Here is a 17812-nt window from a genome sequence, read left to right as displayed (position 1 = left end):
ATCAAACTATAAATGTAAACCTTGAATTGGAGAGTTATGTTGAAATTTTAGTAGAATTCTTTAAAAAAAGAAAATTATCCTCAAATTAAAAGTATATGTTGGAATTTTTTTAGTGTTGATCAAATAATCATACAGTTGGATCTATTACAATAAAGATAGAGAGGGAAGGATAGGGTGGTTGTGGGAGGAAAGGAAATTAGGGGAATAGGGTTTCACAGAAAAATTAGTCTTTAATACCTGGGTTTGCTTTAGGGTTCAACTTTAAATTGAATCAGTCCAATTCAATTGGTTTTATACTTTTAAAACCAAAACTAAACCGAACCAAAAGTTTTTTTAATTTTCTAATGGTTGGTTCGATTTCTTCTCTTGATTTGGTTTTATTAGTTAATGGTTTTTTGGTTTTTTTAAACAGCCCTACTTGCAATCAATGTTAATTCAAAACTCTAACAAACATGCTAGTAATAAAAATATATCTATATTTAAATTAAAACAAAGAAGAGTACTTACTTGTTCAAGCATTTTAAAGTGATAAAACATTTGTTGTTGTCAAGGTTAAATTTTTTGTACTTAAAGCTTTATTCATCCTCAATTGTACAACTAGGTTGTTTATAATATCTCTCCCAAGAGTCCAACAACATCAGAGTCCAACAACATCACATTTATTTAGATACACTTCTAAATAAGATATTTGAATGAAAAAAATATGAAACTCAAATATATCTCAATAAAATGAACCTAAACTCCAGATTTGGGTGGAAAATCAAAGCTTAAAATGAGGAAAAAAACATTAAAATATGAGATGAGGAAGAATATGTAAAAAACTCAAAACTTCAAGTTAGAAACTTTTTCTTCACCCATTTTTTATAGTAAATTTTGGAAGCTAAAAGGTTGAAGAGTTAATAAAAATTTTCCACCATCACCAACCTTTGATTACCTACCATATATCAAGAATAAAAACAAGAAAAAAAAAGGTTATTTTTAGTAAGAAAATCAAGGATTCTTTGGGATTAATTTTTTATTCACCTATAATTTGTTTAAATCATGTTATTTAAACAAATTTTCAACAATCCTCTACATGAACAAAAATTGCTCACTGTTTTTAAAACCACTCAACGATTTGTTGAGAAATATTGATTTTGCATATCACTACATCAAGATATGTAGTTTTTGGCTTTGAGCATTTCTTAGTAAAATACTATTGAATTTACTAAGTTCAATATTAAATGTGTTGTCTTGCACTATTCAGCTTTTTATGTAAACTAAGACAACTCATATAGTTCTCTACCTAGAGATTTCCTTTGATTTTCATTGTTGTGTTTATTTTGACCCTGAATAACTCTTGGATACATGAGTGCTTTGGAGAATTCAATATTTATCAAAATTCTTAAAGAAACGACCATATTTTCACTCATAAAAGTGATTTTTCATTAAGAGTATTCTGTTGTACTCCACTTGGTGCACCAATATATGAAAATCATTAAGAACTCAGCTTTTCCTTTATTACGATGCAGCTAACAATTATTTCATCATAGAAATAAGTAGGAAATAATATTTTTTTAGTGCTACCAAGAATTTTGTATGACTTGGGATCTTCAATCAATTTGGTATGGTTATCATCATTACACTCTTTCATATTTTAAAGGCTTTAAACCCATTTCTTTTGATAAGTTATATACAAGCTCTCTCAAAAAATCTTTAGTTAGAAAATCCACAATATTTTTCTTTGACTTTACATAGTTAAAGAAAATAATTTCATTCAAGAGAAAGTGTTTAACAATATTTTGTCTATGATATATAGACTTCCTATTAATCTACTACTTTGTACTCTTCTAATTGTTGATTGATTATCGCAATGGACACAAATAACTGACATTGATTTTGACCAATATGAAATATCCTTCAAGAAATTTTGAATCCATTCGGCTTCCTCTTCAACTTTATCAAGAGAAATAAACTCTAATTCCATCATGGATCCAGTGATACTCGTTTGTTTAGAGAATTTTCAGGACACAACTGCTCCATCAATTGTGAAGACATATCTATTTCTGGATTTCAAATTCATAATATTGGATATCCAATTAGCATCATTATACCTTTCTAGTACTATTGGGTAATCAATATAGTGTAAATCATAGTCTAAGGTGTATCTCAAATATTTAAGTACCTTTTTTATTGTCTTACAATGATCCATACTTGGATTATTTGTAAATCTTCTCAGTAAGCATTATCAAGCCTTGTACAGTTTATAAAGTACATTACACTTTTAATTATTTGAGAATATTTTAATTGATTTATTCCTATACCTTTATTATTAAACAGATGTACACTTATATCAATTGATGTTTTGATAGTGTTATTGTTACCTTTAGAAAACTTCTCGAGAATTTTCTCAATATAATGAGATTGGGGATAATATTAATCCATTAGATGTCCTAGAAATTTCTATTCTTAGTATGACATCTATAACATCTAAGTCTTTCATGTCAAACTTGTTAGTTAATATTTTCTTAGTAGATTTGATCATGTGATCATTTTTGTCCAAAATTAACATATAATCCACATAGAAACATACAATGACATAACTTTTATTTATGTTTTTTTATATAAACACAGTTATCAAATTGTTGATTTTGAATTCATTTGACAACATAACCTTGTTAAACTTTTCATGTCATCATTTAGATACTTGTTTCAAACCATATAATAATTTGACAAGCTTACAAACTTTCTTTTCTTGTCCATCGACAACAAACTCATCGAGTTATTCCATGTAAATCTTCTTTTTAAGGTCATTATTTAATAAAGTTGTTTTTGTATCCATTTGATATATTTCAATCTTGTTAATAGCTGTAATAACTATTAATGTTTGTATGGAAGTTATTCTTGACGTAAATGAATATTTGTCAAAATATTCCAAACCTTATTGTCGTCTAAAACCTTTAACAACAAATCTAGCTTTTATACTTGTCAATAGTGCCATCAACTTTCATCTAACTTTAAATTTGTCAATAGTGTCATTAACTTTCATTTTTCTTTTAAAGATCCATTTATGATCTAATGATTTACTTTCGGAAGGAAGATATATTAGTTCTCATGTATGATTATTCATAATGGATTCAATTTTATTATTGACTATATTTTTCCAATAGAAAGCTTTAGGACATGATATTGTCTCGGATTAGATTCAAGGTTAATTATAAGTATGTTAAAAAATCAGGACCAAATGTTTTGATCATTTTTTTCCCTTTCACTCTTTCTAAGCTCAGCTTCACCATCCTTTGATTGATGATTATTATCCTTAACCATTCTCTTAAATAAATAATTTTTCTTGTACTTTCTTTAAATTCAAAACATCCTTTTTAAATCATGATAAGTTTTTATTAAAAATTTCATGCTATTGATAAAAACAAAACATATTTCTTACATCAAAAAGGAAATACATAAACAAAGAAGTTAGTTTTAATTATAGAGGTTTTTGGCAAAAGTTCATATGAAAAAAGAACTTTTTACCTGACACAATTATGTCTAGAAACACGAAGAAAAAAAAAACTTTTGATGCCAAAAACATGTTTTCTACTTTGTTATGAAAATAATTTACCGTTCATACATGGTGATTAACTTTAAAAAAACAACTTCTGATGCCAAAAACATGTTGTTTATACGCATTCTAATTAATACCCCTCATTCTAATTAATTGAAAAAAAGGTGCTTATATAGTGTATAAAATATATTTGTAACTTATTAATTTAAACTTTTAGTAGAGAAGGTGTTCATTTTTAAGTATAAACCCTCGATGTACACTTTTGAAATATCAAATCCTAAATGAGTTTTTAAATAATATTAGTGTTGGTTGGATGCGGAATCCATAAGTCTAAATCATCTATATTAAAAGAAAAAATTCATTAAACAATGGATATTTCAAAATAAATAACTTTGTTTAAATCTTTAGAAAATATATATTTTAGAATGAATAACTTCGTTTCTCTTCTTATATGATTTATTAGATGGACTTTTTTTTTATTTCGTTAGCAAGCCCATGACTTCGTATTAAAAAAAAATTGAATTAAATTTATAATGAATTAGATTTTAAAAACCATTTTCAAAACCATCTTTTTTTTATGTGGTAACTGAAATTCATATTCATAAAAATTTATAATGAATTAAATTCTAGGAGTAAAAATATATTTCTTCTATTAATTATTTTAATTATGTTTTTTTAAAAAAAAAAATTGATGGAACTATGATTTGTTTTATTAATAGTATGGTTATTTGAATAAAACTTAAACTAATAAAAACAAATATCCATTAAAACTCAAATGATCTAAATTTAGTAGGAAAAAATATTTTTTTATCCAAAACTCTCTTTTTATTATTCATTTATTTCTTTTCAATTTTGGTAGATGTTGGTAGCATGGTTTTTAAAATAAAAACTTATCATAATCTATAATCTATAAAGTAATTTTAAATTACAAAAAAGGATATTTGATTATTTGTATGAGATATTATGAAAAAGAAAGAATAATTAATTATAAGAAAGAATATAAAAAAATTAAAAAATAATATATATATATATATAATAACAATAAAAAGCTAAAACTATTATTTAAAAAGCATAACATAATTAAATAGTTTTTTAAATATTATTAGAATTATTTATCTAATTATAATTTATTTTAATATAAATGTTTTTTAAAATAAAAGGGACTAAATAATCAAGCTTAAACATGTCTAGACATGAAAGGATGGCCAATACAAGCATGGGCTTAAGAGCCCAAACCATAATTTATTTATAGATAGAGAATGATGCGTTGTTTATCTGCAACAATTTGCAATCACTAAAGGTAGTTAAAAAAATCAAGGTATAACTTTTTGGATCCCATAAACTAAAATTTTTTACTCTAAAACATGAAAAAAATATCATATGGACCTCTTCCAATCATAAAACACATTTTAATAGACAATAAAACACAAAATCAAATTAAGTCATTAACATTTTTTAGTTTCAATCTACTTTTTCTAACATTATTAAAGGTAAAAACCATATTCGTTGAGTCTTTTTTTTTTAAATGAATTCATAAACATTAAAATCAGAGTTGTATATGGTCAAAATTTGGGCACTCAAGATATTTCTCTCCCATATCCTTTTTCTAGCAACTTTCTATCTCTTTTCTCAATAAATAGGGACTTAAATACAAAAAATAAATAAAGTTCTATAATTGAAATGTCAAATAAAAAATCTATAGGAAACAAAGTATAGAATGCTCGTGCAATTTGAACAGTAAAAATGGGAAAAAAATTATCAATATCGATTTATGTTTTTTTAATTTTTTTAACATAACCCCATAATTGTTGTTATAGGGGACGTTTCAGTGAGTTGAAAGAAAAAGGGTAAAATGGGAAAAAAAAATATTCACCACTTATTTTTAAAGTAACTAGGAAACCTCTAACTAGCTTTCCCAAGATTCTATAGTATAAAGCTGATTATTCAAATAAAAAATAAAATTAGTATAGGCATCCTACCTATGATAAATTGCTTTGTGTTTGCTTTTGAAAGATAAAGTTGTAGGTTGTACATTTTTATTATGGTTGCCTAAATTGATAGGGGTATGCTTATAAAAATAAATATGAACAAAGATAAATGTTGTAGTTGGTGTAGAGTCTTTTATTATGAAAAGAGAGAGAGAAAGAGATGTGGGTCGTTGCGTTTTATCAGCACGTTTCAAAACATTTTGGTATAGGTTAATTGGTGATAAAGAGTCTATTAATGAGGGTTACCGATAATGGTGTGATTGTCATGGATGACAATGTTGATCAAGATCCCTTCTTTTTTTTCTTTTTTTTTTGTTTTTTTTTTCTAATATGTTTTTATCCTTTTTTTATTTTGTATATCTCTCTCTCTCTCTCTCTCTCTCTCTCTCTCTCTCTCTCTCTCTCTCTCTCTCTCTCATTTGTTTTTTTTCAATTTTCTAGATATTTTTTTGGGATTGATGTCCCCCACTTCTTTTCATATAAATTCTTTGAAATATATATAGGGCTACCTAGCTTGGAAAAGGGGTCAAAAACTTTTGACTCATTGTAGTCCCTCATTTTCTCTCTTTTGACATCTTGGTGAGCTTATAGGATTGACAGGAGTCAAATTAAATTCACATAGTTTTATGGTAACTAAGAGCACTAATTGGTCTTTTAAATATTCTAAGTAAATGATGGGTTATTTAATAGAAAAAATAACAATCATTTTATATATCATATCTAAGGTAAGTTGATTCATATTTATTTTTAATGATAAAAAGATACTTATTGTGCTTACATGCTAATAATTTTTCTAAACTGATATATGTGCACTTGATACTAAGGATAAAATACTACTAAGACCTGAGGCAGTGATTTGGGATCTAGTTTTGATAACATGATGTAATCCTCACTTTTAAAATATAGACATTAAATTTGAGATAATGGTGAATGATAAATTGGGTTTCAAGCTTATTTTCTTTAATTATATTCAAGATTCAAAAGCCACCACTCATTCTAAATCGATCTCTGTGGGGTCATATCAACATAATCCAAATTCACTCATCACATAAAAGTTATGATTTAGAAAATAATTAAACAAACATCCACACATATTCAATATTAAAATTTAATAAACAATAAGTATAAACATCTAAATTATATTTACAAACCAAGTTTCAAAATAATATTAACCAAATGTTTATTATAAATAATATTTTTTTTATGAAATCAAATGTTGACATCTCGAAGATGACTCTATCAATATGATAACAATTTACTGCATAACCAGTAAAGTGTATTAAAATAATATTTCTTAAGACATCCTTCAATTTATAGATCCAAATTCACACAAAACAAAAATGATATATGTATTTTTTACAAAAAAAAAAAAAAGTGGCATATCAACCATATCTAGTATCTTTCAACTTTCAAGAAACATGACATGTTTAAGGATTGTATTATCCCTAGGTTAAATCTTGAATAAAAAAAAATCAATCAACACACATACAAACAATCACACAAAAAAAAATTATTATTGTTTTTTATATGAAAACATCTAAACATCCGAGGGACAAGATTCATATAAAGATCTTATCATCCCTAAGTTAATTATTTGATAAAGAAAATAATTAATACACATCCAAACAAAAAGTGAAAATAAAAACTTTTTTAATATAAAAATAATCCTACCATTTATTTAAAATTTTTTTTGAAAACCTTTATTCGAGCATAAACTCCACCACAATAAATATATATATATATATATATATATATATATATATATATATATATATATATATATATATATATAAAGCTCACACCGAGGTTAAACAATTACACCTTAGATAATTCTATTCCAATCTCAACGTGGGTTGTTGATTATAAACTTATCTCACCTTAAAAAATAAATTTGTGATGGCTTTATACCCCAAAGTTGCCATACAATGACGCAAACTTCAATACTTCAATATATAATGAAAAACATGCACAAATAATCTTAAGTAATAAAGGGAAGGGGAAAAGGTGATTTTGTCCTTAGAACATAATTAAAAATCATTTTAGTAGGTCAGTGCATGGGAATCATGCGTTAGCCTATTAATAAGTGTGTGAGGTGCACTACACATGTATCTCATGTTTTGATACTATTTTCTTCTTTTTTTTAGGTGTTTTTATGTTGGATTTTATGGTTAAAATCGTAGAGATGGGGGTTGTCATGAGTTTGGGATTTTTGACTTGATTTTGGGTAGAAATTGACTAGAATTTTGGTTTGATTTTAGTTACAGAAGTTTTCATATTTTCAACCTGGTTTTTGGGTATTGATGGATTGATGCTTCAATTTCATGATGGAAAGAAGATTTCAGGGTTGTTGGGTTGTATAGCTACCAGTCTATTTGGCTTGGGAAAAATAAAGAAATGACATAGTTGATGGTGTGTTCTGGATGGAGAGGGTGGTGGTTAAAGGCTACTATATGCACGAGGGGAGGGAGATCATGACGTTTTGGTTGGAGTGGATGGAAAGGAGATTGTGTTGTTTGTCATGGGTTAAGGCGGTTAGTTTGGCAGCCTTGATACTCAGTATATGGCTAGGAACCTCCAAGGTTTTGGCAAATTCTTGCTTTTCACGCACTATTTTATGCTAATTCTAATGTTCACTGAACAGTGCAATTAGCGTGAATAGTGTACATTGATACATTATTTAATGTGAATAGTGCAAGAGAATTGCACTATTCACTTTAAAAAATTAACAAGGCAATTTACTCGCACGAGTGAATTGCACTATTCACTTAATGAACAGTACAATTTACTTGCACTATTCACGTGAATAGTTTTAGTTTTAGTTTTAGTTTTAGATTTTTTTAGTGTATTAATTTTTCTAATAGTTTTTTTTTAAAAAAATTAGTTTGGAGTGAATTAAATTCATTCGCACTGTGATGTGAATAATATTTTTTTTCCTGAAAAACTAGTATAGAGTGAATTAAATTCACTCGCACTGCAATATCAATTTTATACCTGATAATATTTTATCTAATTTTATTACACGCTCAAAAAATTATGGAAACTGTAGTTCTTATCGGATGAATTTTGTATGTAATTGAATTATAGATAGTTTAATGGAATAATAAAAAATATTTTATATAAAGTATTATTTATTTCATGATGTAATAGTAATAATTAATTCTACAATATTTAAATTTAAAACCATCAATATTAATATATATATTTTTTATTTATTTTATAACCTCAATTTAAAAAGCATTATTAACCAAACACATTAAACTACTTTTTGTTCAACCTCAATTTCAACCACAGTTTTAACCAAATATATATAAATATCAAAACAACCTCAACTAAAAGCACTTTTTATAAAAACAATTTTTTTTAAATCACAATCACAACAGTTACCACAATACTAAACACACTATACTCTTTGCATGGAAGATCAATTTTGTCTCAATTCACTATAAATATGATATAGCTAATCGATCATGACCTGTATAATTTTATAACTACCATAATTAATGTGTTTGTTGTGTTTTTCATCTTCAATTGGATGACTCTTAAATTAGAATTAGATGGATTCATTTTCTGATAGAATGATGATCCTTCAATAGGAGCCATTGATGGTTGATTGGAGTTTGGTCACAATGGTTATGACCACCTAACTATACCATCAATCTCTAAAAACAGATACATGTGATATTGTGCTGAAAGTGTAATAGCATCGTCGTGTCCATTACAAGCTTGTGAAGGCAAACATATTAGGAATGGTAGCAAAGATATAAGATGCTTGAGAGTACGATGAGTTTGTCCATATGCATCTCTTTGTGCTTAAAGGAATTAGACGATGAAGAACCATAGCATTGTATGTGTAATTGAGACTGCTCAATTAGCCCTAGAGTTGGCAATTTGCTGTCAGAATCTTTATAGCTATATAATTGGCCTCTATCTATGAATTGTACTGATTATTGGTTAATCATAATGACTTTGTTTTCACCAATTTGTTTTTAAAATTGCATCAATTTTGACTAATGAAACGATATTAAATATGATCCTACCGGATATGCTAATGTATTAATCAATCAGGTTTTTCATTTTATATTTTGATATAGTGAGTTTCAAGTTTACGCAACCTCTTATTGTCCCCTAATCGATAACGACTCCTGGTTAATTTAACCGTTATCCATCAGTTTTAGCCTTATTTTTCTTGTTTAGAAGTAAACTACTGTTTAATTAGTCAACGTAAACATAGTTAAAAATTCATATGCAAGAACGACATCAACGCATCACCCAACAATTTCCTTTTTACCTTTTGGGAAAATTTTGCATTAATTGGCATCGTATGCATGGTTCTTTCTGAGCAAGTTTCAGGCAAACTTCTGAGTTCAATCAGAGTTACTCAATATATTGGATTAGCTACGCAATGTCAGCGGGAAAAGGAACATCTTATATGGTATTGCTGTATGCTATAAGGATCAAGCCACGATCAATTAAAATGAAGATTACAAGCCCCAAAGGAGTACCTAGGCACTTGAAAGACATTCAATGCGTTTTGGTAATGGAAAGAACTGCCTTCAAATAGCTTCACAGCTTCGTGGGTTTGTGCCTAAGAAATTACAAGGCATGTTAGAGTGGAAAGTGAAGCAGATATTATTTAAGAGGCATCAACAGTAACTTTTAATGTAGAAGGAGCTGTTCGATTACCTTGGAAAATATTAGAAGCTTACTTTCAGAAAAGAAGAGCTTCTAAGAAAGTAATTCAAGACATGGGCAGGTAGAGTGACATCCTTGTGGTCGGTTTTCAACTTCAGATACTTCAAATTAGATAATGACGAAGGATGTTTATCTAGAGCAGCTGGAACCTCGGAGAGAATCTGGAAACACAAAAATTTCATATAAAATGAAACCAGATCAAAGGATGCTCAACTAAGAAAGAAACCTTAGAGAAAAACAGTGAAATTAGCACTTTAGTTATTCAGTGAGCAACAAATGCAAGGTTATAAAATAACAATCTCATCATGAAATCTGATGTCGATAGATGATCATGATAACCAGTTAAACAGTAGTTGGATATAGCTGAAGAAAAAGCTGTCTTTACATGTTGACTAAGTCTGTCCGGTAGTTATTAATGATATACAGACTTGTTCTCGCACGAAAGTCAGCAGCAGAACAAGAATATAGAAGATTTGATATTTCACCAAATGAAACTACTGTAGAAATTCTTTTAGGTATCTCCAACAAAAAATAATAACTTAGTCATGGGTAAAATATGTGTGCAGCGAGAACAAACATATTCTTTTAGTAGAGCTTGTAACACCACTTGAAAGTGATACATACAGAAAATTAATAATCTGTTAGTGACACTCCACAATACTTGAAACCAAAAATTGCACCATAAGAAAATCCAGTTTTATCAAATATCAAAGTAGTGCAAGCCAATCAATCAAAGCCAGTAGCTGTAAACTTGAAAGGAAAAGATAGCTATAAAAGATGCATGGAATGTAAAATTAAATTATTCAAGGACATGTCACATTTCAGCATTACACTTGGTGGGTCAACCAGTTGCAGCACCAATGCCAAATTACGGAGCAAACTCATAGCATTAGAAAAGTAAAAATTCAATGTCAAAAAAGCTTATGTCCATCACATGTAGAATTTAACACTCACTAATAGTTAAGATTACAGAGTTGCAAGAATATGAACCAAACCCCTCCCTACCTCAACCCCCCGACACCCAAATCCTAAAGAGTTGTTATCAAACACACATGGGCTAAAGCACAAGCGAGTGACCGCACACGAAATCCTAAAATTCTTTCATGCAGTAAAGAGAATATCTTTCGCCTCTTCAATATAAAACATAAAAGGTGGCATTTGTCAACTAAATTGGTGGCACTCTAGAGAATGAAGTGGTTGTTAATGTGCTAGGAACTTTATGAAAGGTCAGCAAGACAAATCTAATTGAATGCACACAAAGAAAATCATTTTCTTAAAGATGGTCATGCAAATTAAGAATTTAACCTTCTGCATAAATCTTCAAAGCAACAAAAATGGCAAGATTCACAATATTTGTAATGTTTACATGCCATCTGAACTTGCAGCCTTGTACCACAAACTTTAACAAATAAATCTCTTAAATGGTAGAATGTTTTAAAAAACACACCTCAATGATATTCATGGATAATGTCAAGGATTTTGCACTGCAGAACTGATGAAGCATCTTGATGAGATTGAGACCAAGCCCCTGCTCGGTTTCATCTTCTTCTGAAATGTATTCATCTTCAACTACATAGAATGGATAGTTATTACTGTGATGGTATCTCTGCAAGACTACATTTACATCATCCAAAGAGGTAAGATTCACTTCAGACCAAAATAAAGGAGTGTTCCCATCAAACTTGAAACTGGTAAGCTTAGGAGCAAATAGCATAACCTTGCATCCACGCATAATTCTACTATATCTCCAATTCAAAATTTCCAAGCTTTTCAGATTAAGAGCATGAATATTGAAATTTTCAATCGTGTTTAAGTATATATCTTCAATTTTCAGATTTTCAAGATTCGGGCAACTTGAGAAAATCTTCCCATCAAAATTCCGAGCCCCACCAAGATGCAATGTCTTCAGAGACTGCAACCCCAAAGATTTTGGCAAAACTATGCCACCGTCAACTTTCAATTTTAGGCTTCTCAATGATTCACAGTCAAAGAAACAACGAGGCAACACAATTGGCATATCCCAATGAGCAGTATTTACAGATATCTCTTCCACATGATGTTTAACTGCATAATATATCAACGATTCCACCAAACTACATCGAGTATCACGAAGTATATCTAAGGAAATCTTAACAGCCTTAAGGTTATGGCGACGTACTAAAACATGATAGATAAAGTCAGTGAAATTGTTCACCTCATCGTCATAATAATCTGAATTGATTAAGGATGAAAATGTCTCAAAATTGAAGTCGAGATAGGGATGAGATTTCCACACATTCATCCATCTTTTGGACAAAACACAGGTTTGAACAACTTGCACTGCGTCCACAAAAGATAAAATGTGATGGAGAAGTACATTTGGTAGCGTGCTGATCCTGTCTTCATTGTTGTTCAGTGATGACCTCTTCCTAGTCCTTGGTTCCCCTGTTGGTTCTTGGTTATTTTGAGGTTGTCTATCTGTTTCCAGTATGATTATTTCCATTGTTAATGTGGAGAGACAAGGAGATACCTATTGATTGAGAACTGCAAATTCCACAACAAAAAGCAAACAAGGAAGGAATGTTACGAAGTCATCGAAATTTGAAAAAGAGTTATAATTACAGCTCAGTATCCCATATTTCAAATTAACCATCACACTAAATTTTCTTGTAATTGTACTATCCAGCTATAATTATACTGCCAATATAATCTCTTGATTGGCTTAAAAATGAATTTGTTAATTTTCAGAGACTAGTTTATTATTAGCATATGTACCAAAACGTTATTTATAATAATACAGCATTTCATGCCAAAGTATATCTTTAAGAATTTTGATTCACCTTATAAACAAAATTTAATATAAAAAGTTTCATGAGAAAAAATGAAAAGAAAAGGGTATAAAATTTGGATATCATAAACACAACTTCGTATTTTTCTTATCATTTCGTTCAAAAAAAAAATATACTCTAGGATCAATATTACTATTATATTAAAAAATTAACATATATTATTTCAATTATAATATAATTTGTCATTTTTTTCTAGATAATGAATTCAAATGAGATTACGGGGTTAAAAAAAACCTGATTAAAATCTAATGTTTTGAATCAATGACCTATGTCAAATTGTTTTTGGAAGAAAAAATCTTATGCTTTGCTTGGATTAAAAGCGAGTGGAAATAAAAGGAATAAAATAAGTAAACTTCGTTGTGTGTTAAAACTATACTCAAAATCTTCCTGTTTATGTAGATACCAATGAACACATCTATCTATCTATCCATAGGCAACAACCAACAAACCCCAATCTATTACAGGCTTAAACAGCATGTGCTGAATGAATTTATTGCATACCCATTTGAATTCAAAGGGTTTTAAGGATACCCACCTGAGAATTTCGCCGGAGACACTACAGTTGAGGGGAATTTGAGGGATTCGTATTTGTTTGTTTTGGTGAGGAAGTGTTAAAGTCGGCGGCTTTCACTCGCTGTTTGGAGCGTATATAAAGGATCAGGGACGGGTAGTAGAAAGATAATTGGTAACTAACTACAAATGCATCCCTCTCCTATAAATTATATTTTTTCAATCAATTTCTCAAAGTTTAAAATACGGCAATGTTACCTTAAAACCAATCACATTCCCTTCTATGTTTTCCCGCAATTGCTTTTTTATTAGGCAAGAATTTATTCGTTAAGCGCTTTCCTTGCTTTTTCCATTATTTACCCAAGAAGCATAGTAATACCAATTAGCAAATGAGATATACATTCTAGGATTTTTGTTATTTATTTTTTAAAATTAATATAGGTGTTGGGATCAGTTTTAGCGTATATTGATTAATCTCATAGGTTCTGAAATTAACAACCATATAAGTCTCCAGTAGCCTTAAAATTTGTGAGTCGAACTAGCAACCTCTATAAAAAAAAAACATAGGACCTGATCAGTTAAATTATATCTCTCAAGGTTATTTTTATTATTTTTATTTTTATTTAATTAACATTACCTTTTAATATTGGCATCATTAATAATGGAATATATGAATTTGGTTAGTAGTACAAAAGACAACATGTAAAAAATAATCATTATTCATGCATTTGATATTAATTGTAGATAGAGGGATATAATTTGATATATAAAAAAAAACAAAATAAAAAAACAAAGTCCTTGGAGGGAAGAAGAAAAGGAATTAGGCGCTAAGACCGACGGGCGGAGAAAAAGGAATAAAAGAAAAAAGAGTGGTCACCAGAACCATGTCAGACATGACTGACCTTCATGCTCTGCCCTCTAAGAAAGCCCCTGTGGAAACGATTTCGATGATACTTAGAAAGGTAGTCATTAGATCTCATGGGATGTTAAACATGCCTCTCTACTGCGATTAGCTTCCTCACAAGTTAGTGCATACGTTACAAACACCATGATTTTTTTTTAATTTTATTATTGATTGTTTAATAACTCTTTAATTTTGTTTTATATCTCATCCCACCTGAATCTAATAAAAGCTCTACAAAAAAAAAAGATGAAAAAAAAAATTAGTTTAACTAGGTTAATTTATCATGGAATGTTGTTGATCTAAGTCAGTGTATTATAATATTATTTTTTCATTTCATTCAATAAACTTTTTTATCCTTCAATAATTTATTATTTTGCATTTGAGCATGATCGGGGTAGGCATGTGTTAATGACAGCAACTTGATAATTTTTAAAAGTTAGATCATGACAACCAGGTAAAGTTTAAGTCTGCTAGATTAAATTAATCATTTAAATTCAACTCAAACACAGTTGAATCTGAAACTTAAATCATCCGAGAGATCATGTTGTAGAGCCGCGTAGAATCAATAAGAACAATTTTGTCTTGAGTATGTTGTTTTTTTCTAAAATTATAAATGAACAAGCTTGTTCTCGTGAAAATATCAGCTCTAGTAAAATCTAATATATTCACCATCAACCACGAGGGCATACATATATGCATGTTCACCATCCTTTTTTACGTAGATATATCTATATGGATTCAAAGCTATATAAACAATCTTGAACCCTTGGTAATATATAGAACTCCTAGACAATCTGCAGCTTCTTCATTAGAAAGCTTCATGTTATTCCTCTTTAAGCTTTGCTGTTGAAGTTCTATTCTGAAAACATACATACCATAACCTCGTAAGATAATTTTCCTCCACCATATGTATTTACTTGAGTATTTAAGCTTCATGTTATTTTATTTTTTAAAAAAAAAAACAAAAAAAACCCTAACCTAAAGGCAAGTCTTGACTAGATCTGGCAACCTCACATGATATTTACAATAAAATTATATGAAAATGACAAAAACATATGTGTGTGCAACTTTATTTTTGTTGAAATCCAAGAATAATTTTGTATTTAAACTCTTTCATGCGACCCAAGTTATACCCAAGTGATTGGGTATGGCAAACCATACCTATCAATGGTGCTAATAAAATTTAGAAAAACCAGCTGAAGTTATGATTAAGAGAACGTTGAAGGAAGCAAAAACAATTGTGCAGATGAAGATATGGGCAACTATATATCAGTGTGTGAAAGGGGTTCACAATGCAAAGAAATTGTAAGAACAAAAGCTTGTATAATTTGAGAGGATGTATTATTTGATTGATCATTCTTAAAGAGCTAGGCAACACCTGTATTCTTGAATTTAGCAACAACAAAAAGCATTACAAAAGAAAAGCATTCAGCAAACAAACAACAAAACGATGCCTCATCAATGGCAAAGAGTAATGGTGCATTGCAAGAGAGCCAAGTAAATTCTTGCTGTAGCAGTCAAAAGAGGCTCGTAAATGTAGCTGGAGAACAGGTTATTAAGTTGTTGCACGCACAAAAAGCAAGTGCAATCCTACTGATGGAGAATCCCTGCAAATGAAAAGGCAACCATTAGTGGTAGGGATTAAATGAATGGAAAAGGTGGGATGCGATGAAGAAGGGGAGGTAAAGGTGAATCTAATGTGTTGAAGTTGAAGAAAAGAGAGGAAAAAAAGCCAGAAAGCACTTGTAAGTGATCTTACACTGACAGAGATGGAACATTGAGAAAATCTTAAATTAATTAAGAGCTAATAATGTTTCTAAATGTGCCTTGCACCCATTGTGTAGAATAATTTCCGCTCAGTTTATTTTTTGGTGTCTAAGTAATGACAACAGAGTTAATTAGTCATGGCATTCACATCATTAAAACTTGCTGAATCTCAAGTATTAATTCTGTGGCCCCTTTAGATGAAGTTAGGCGCTTTGGCCTGGTATGGTTGGAAAACTTGCTGAATCTCTAGTATTAATTCTGAGGCTCAAAGCAATTGGATCTGGCACGGTGTTAAATTTAAGTTGTTTAGATTTGGCGCGCACGTTATATTTTTATCAGATCTAAGCTATTTTTTTATTTTATTTTTTAAGACTAAAAGTGTTATTTTATTATACATAAAAATTTAAAAAAACCTGAAATCTTCTTGTCCAATAGCCTATCATTTTTTATTTTAGATGCAAATAAGTATTTTTACTATTACAAATATTGTGAAAAGTCAAAAAACTCTTAGTCAACAGTTCTAAATTTTGTTGATTCTGGAGATAAAAAAGTGCTTTAATTGTGTTAAAATTAGAAAATAAACATACACCCCCAAACAATCTTCTAATAACCACCGAGTGAGAAGAAAATACCCAAATACTCATAAACTGAAGGCTTAATTTTAAGCCATTAAATGATAAAAGGGTAAGGTTTGGCAAACAAAAGGATGATAATTGTGTATTTTAGCTGTCATGAAATAGAAAAAAAAGAAAAAACACAAATAATCGATCACCAGCAATAACCTAACCATTATATGTCTACACACACCGCATCATATGAAAGAGAGCACGGATGCGCATCGAGTTAAACAGGAAACAACCAGATTTGACCACCAGGAAGCGTCTCATGCGCCTCTTTAATGGCGTGGGTGTCGTCCACTCGCTAAGACATGTGAAATATACGCTAGCAGCTTTTCAATTAAAAAAATAAAAAATACTAAAAAAAAAATACTAAAATGCCCACATGGTCCTCTTAATTACACAAAATACCTATGTAAAAATACCAAAATACCCTCCAAAACAAAGCTTTTTTTTTTTAATCTTTTTTAAGGTTACAGGCATTATTTTTTTATATGAAAATTGAAAAAATCTGAAATACTCTTATCCACCAGCCCATTATTTTTTGATCTTGGGGATAAAGAAATATTTTTATTATTATAAAAAGTCAAGATATTCCTTGATTAATAATTCTAAATTTTACTGACTCTAAATATAAAAGATTATTTTAACTATGTTAAAAAGTTCTAAAAAAACACACAAACACCCCAAGCAATATATCTTCTAATGACAACTAAGTCAGCTAAAAAACCTAAATACCCCTAAATCAAAGCTTAAATTTAAGTCATTAAGAGGTAAAAAGATAATTTCACTATTATAATCCATAGTAATTTATTTGTACAGTTACGTGAAATTCTCGTATCAATTAGCTTTCTTAATGTGGATTGAAAAAAAAATGTCACAAAATCAATTCACAAGAAGGGCATCATCGCATAACCCGACAATTTCCATTTTTATCTTTTAGGCAAATTTTGCATTAACTGGCA

The 17812-nt window shown here is 29.3% G+C and overlaps 1 protein-coding gene across 1 annotated transcript; it reads right to left on the bottom strand.

The window, feature by feature from the left end:
• Positions 1-9873: 9873 nt before the first annotated feature.
• Positions 9874-13847, bottom strand: LOC133702896 (F-box/LRR-repeat protein At3g26922-like). The gene is made up of 4 exons (XM_062127227.1): positions 13585-13847; positions 11669-12744; positions 10213-10382; positions 9874-10114 (listed from the first exon to the last, which is right to left on the bottom strand). The coding sequence occupies exons 2-3, from the start codon at positions 12701-12703 to the stop codon at positions 10224-10226; spliced, it is 1194 nt and encodes a 397-aa protein (XP_061983211.1). The 5' UTR covers positions 12704-12744; positions 13585-13847; the 3' UTR covers positions 9874-10114; positions 10213-10223.
• Between the last annotated feature and the right edge of the window lie 3965 nt (positions 13848-17812).

The sequence above is a fragment of the Populus nigra genome, chromosome 9, assembly GCF_951802175.1.
Source record: "Populus nigra chromosome 9, ddPopNigr1.1, whole genome shotgun sequence".
In the NCBI taxonomy this organism is placed as follows: Eukaryota; Viridiplantae; Streptophyta; class Magnoliopsida; order Malpighiales; family Salicaceae; genus Populus; species Populus nigra.
The sequence above is the reverse complement of the archived record's forward strand: the minus strand, read 5'-3'. Positions and strand labels throughout refer to the sequence as shown.

Coding starts and splice junctions, on each gene's coding strand:
- LOC133702896 (XM_062127227.1), bottom strand. CDS start 12,703: ATGGAAATAATCATACTGGAAACAGATAGACAACCTCAAAATAACCAA. Junction 10,383..11,668: donor TATCCATGAATATCATTGAG/GTGTGTTTTTTA, acceptor TTGTGTTTCCAG/ATTCTCTCCGAGGTTCCAGC.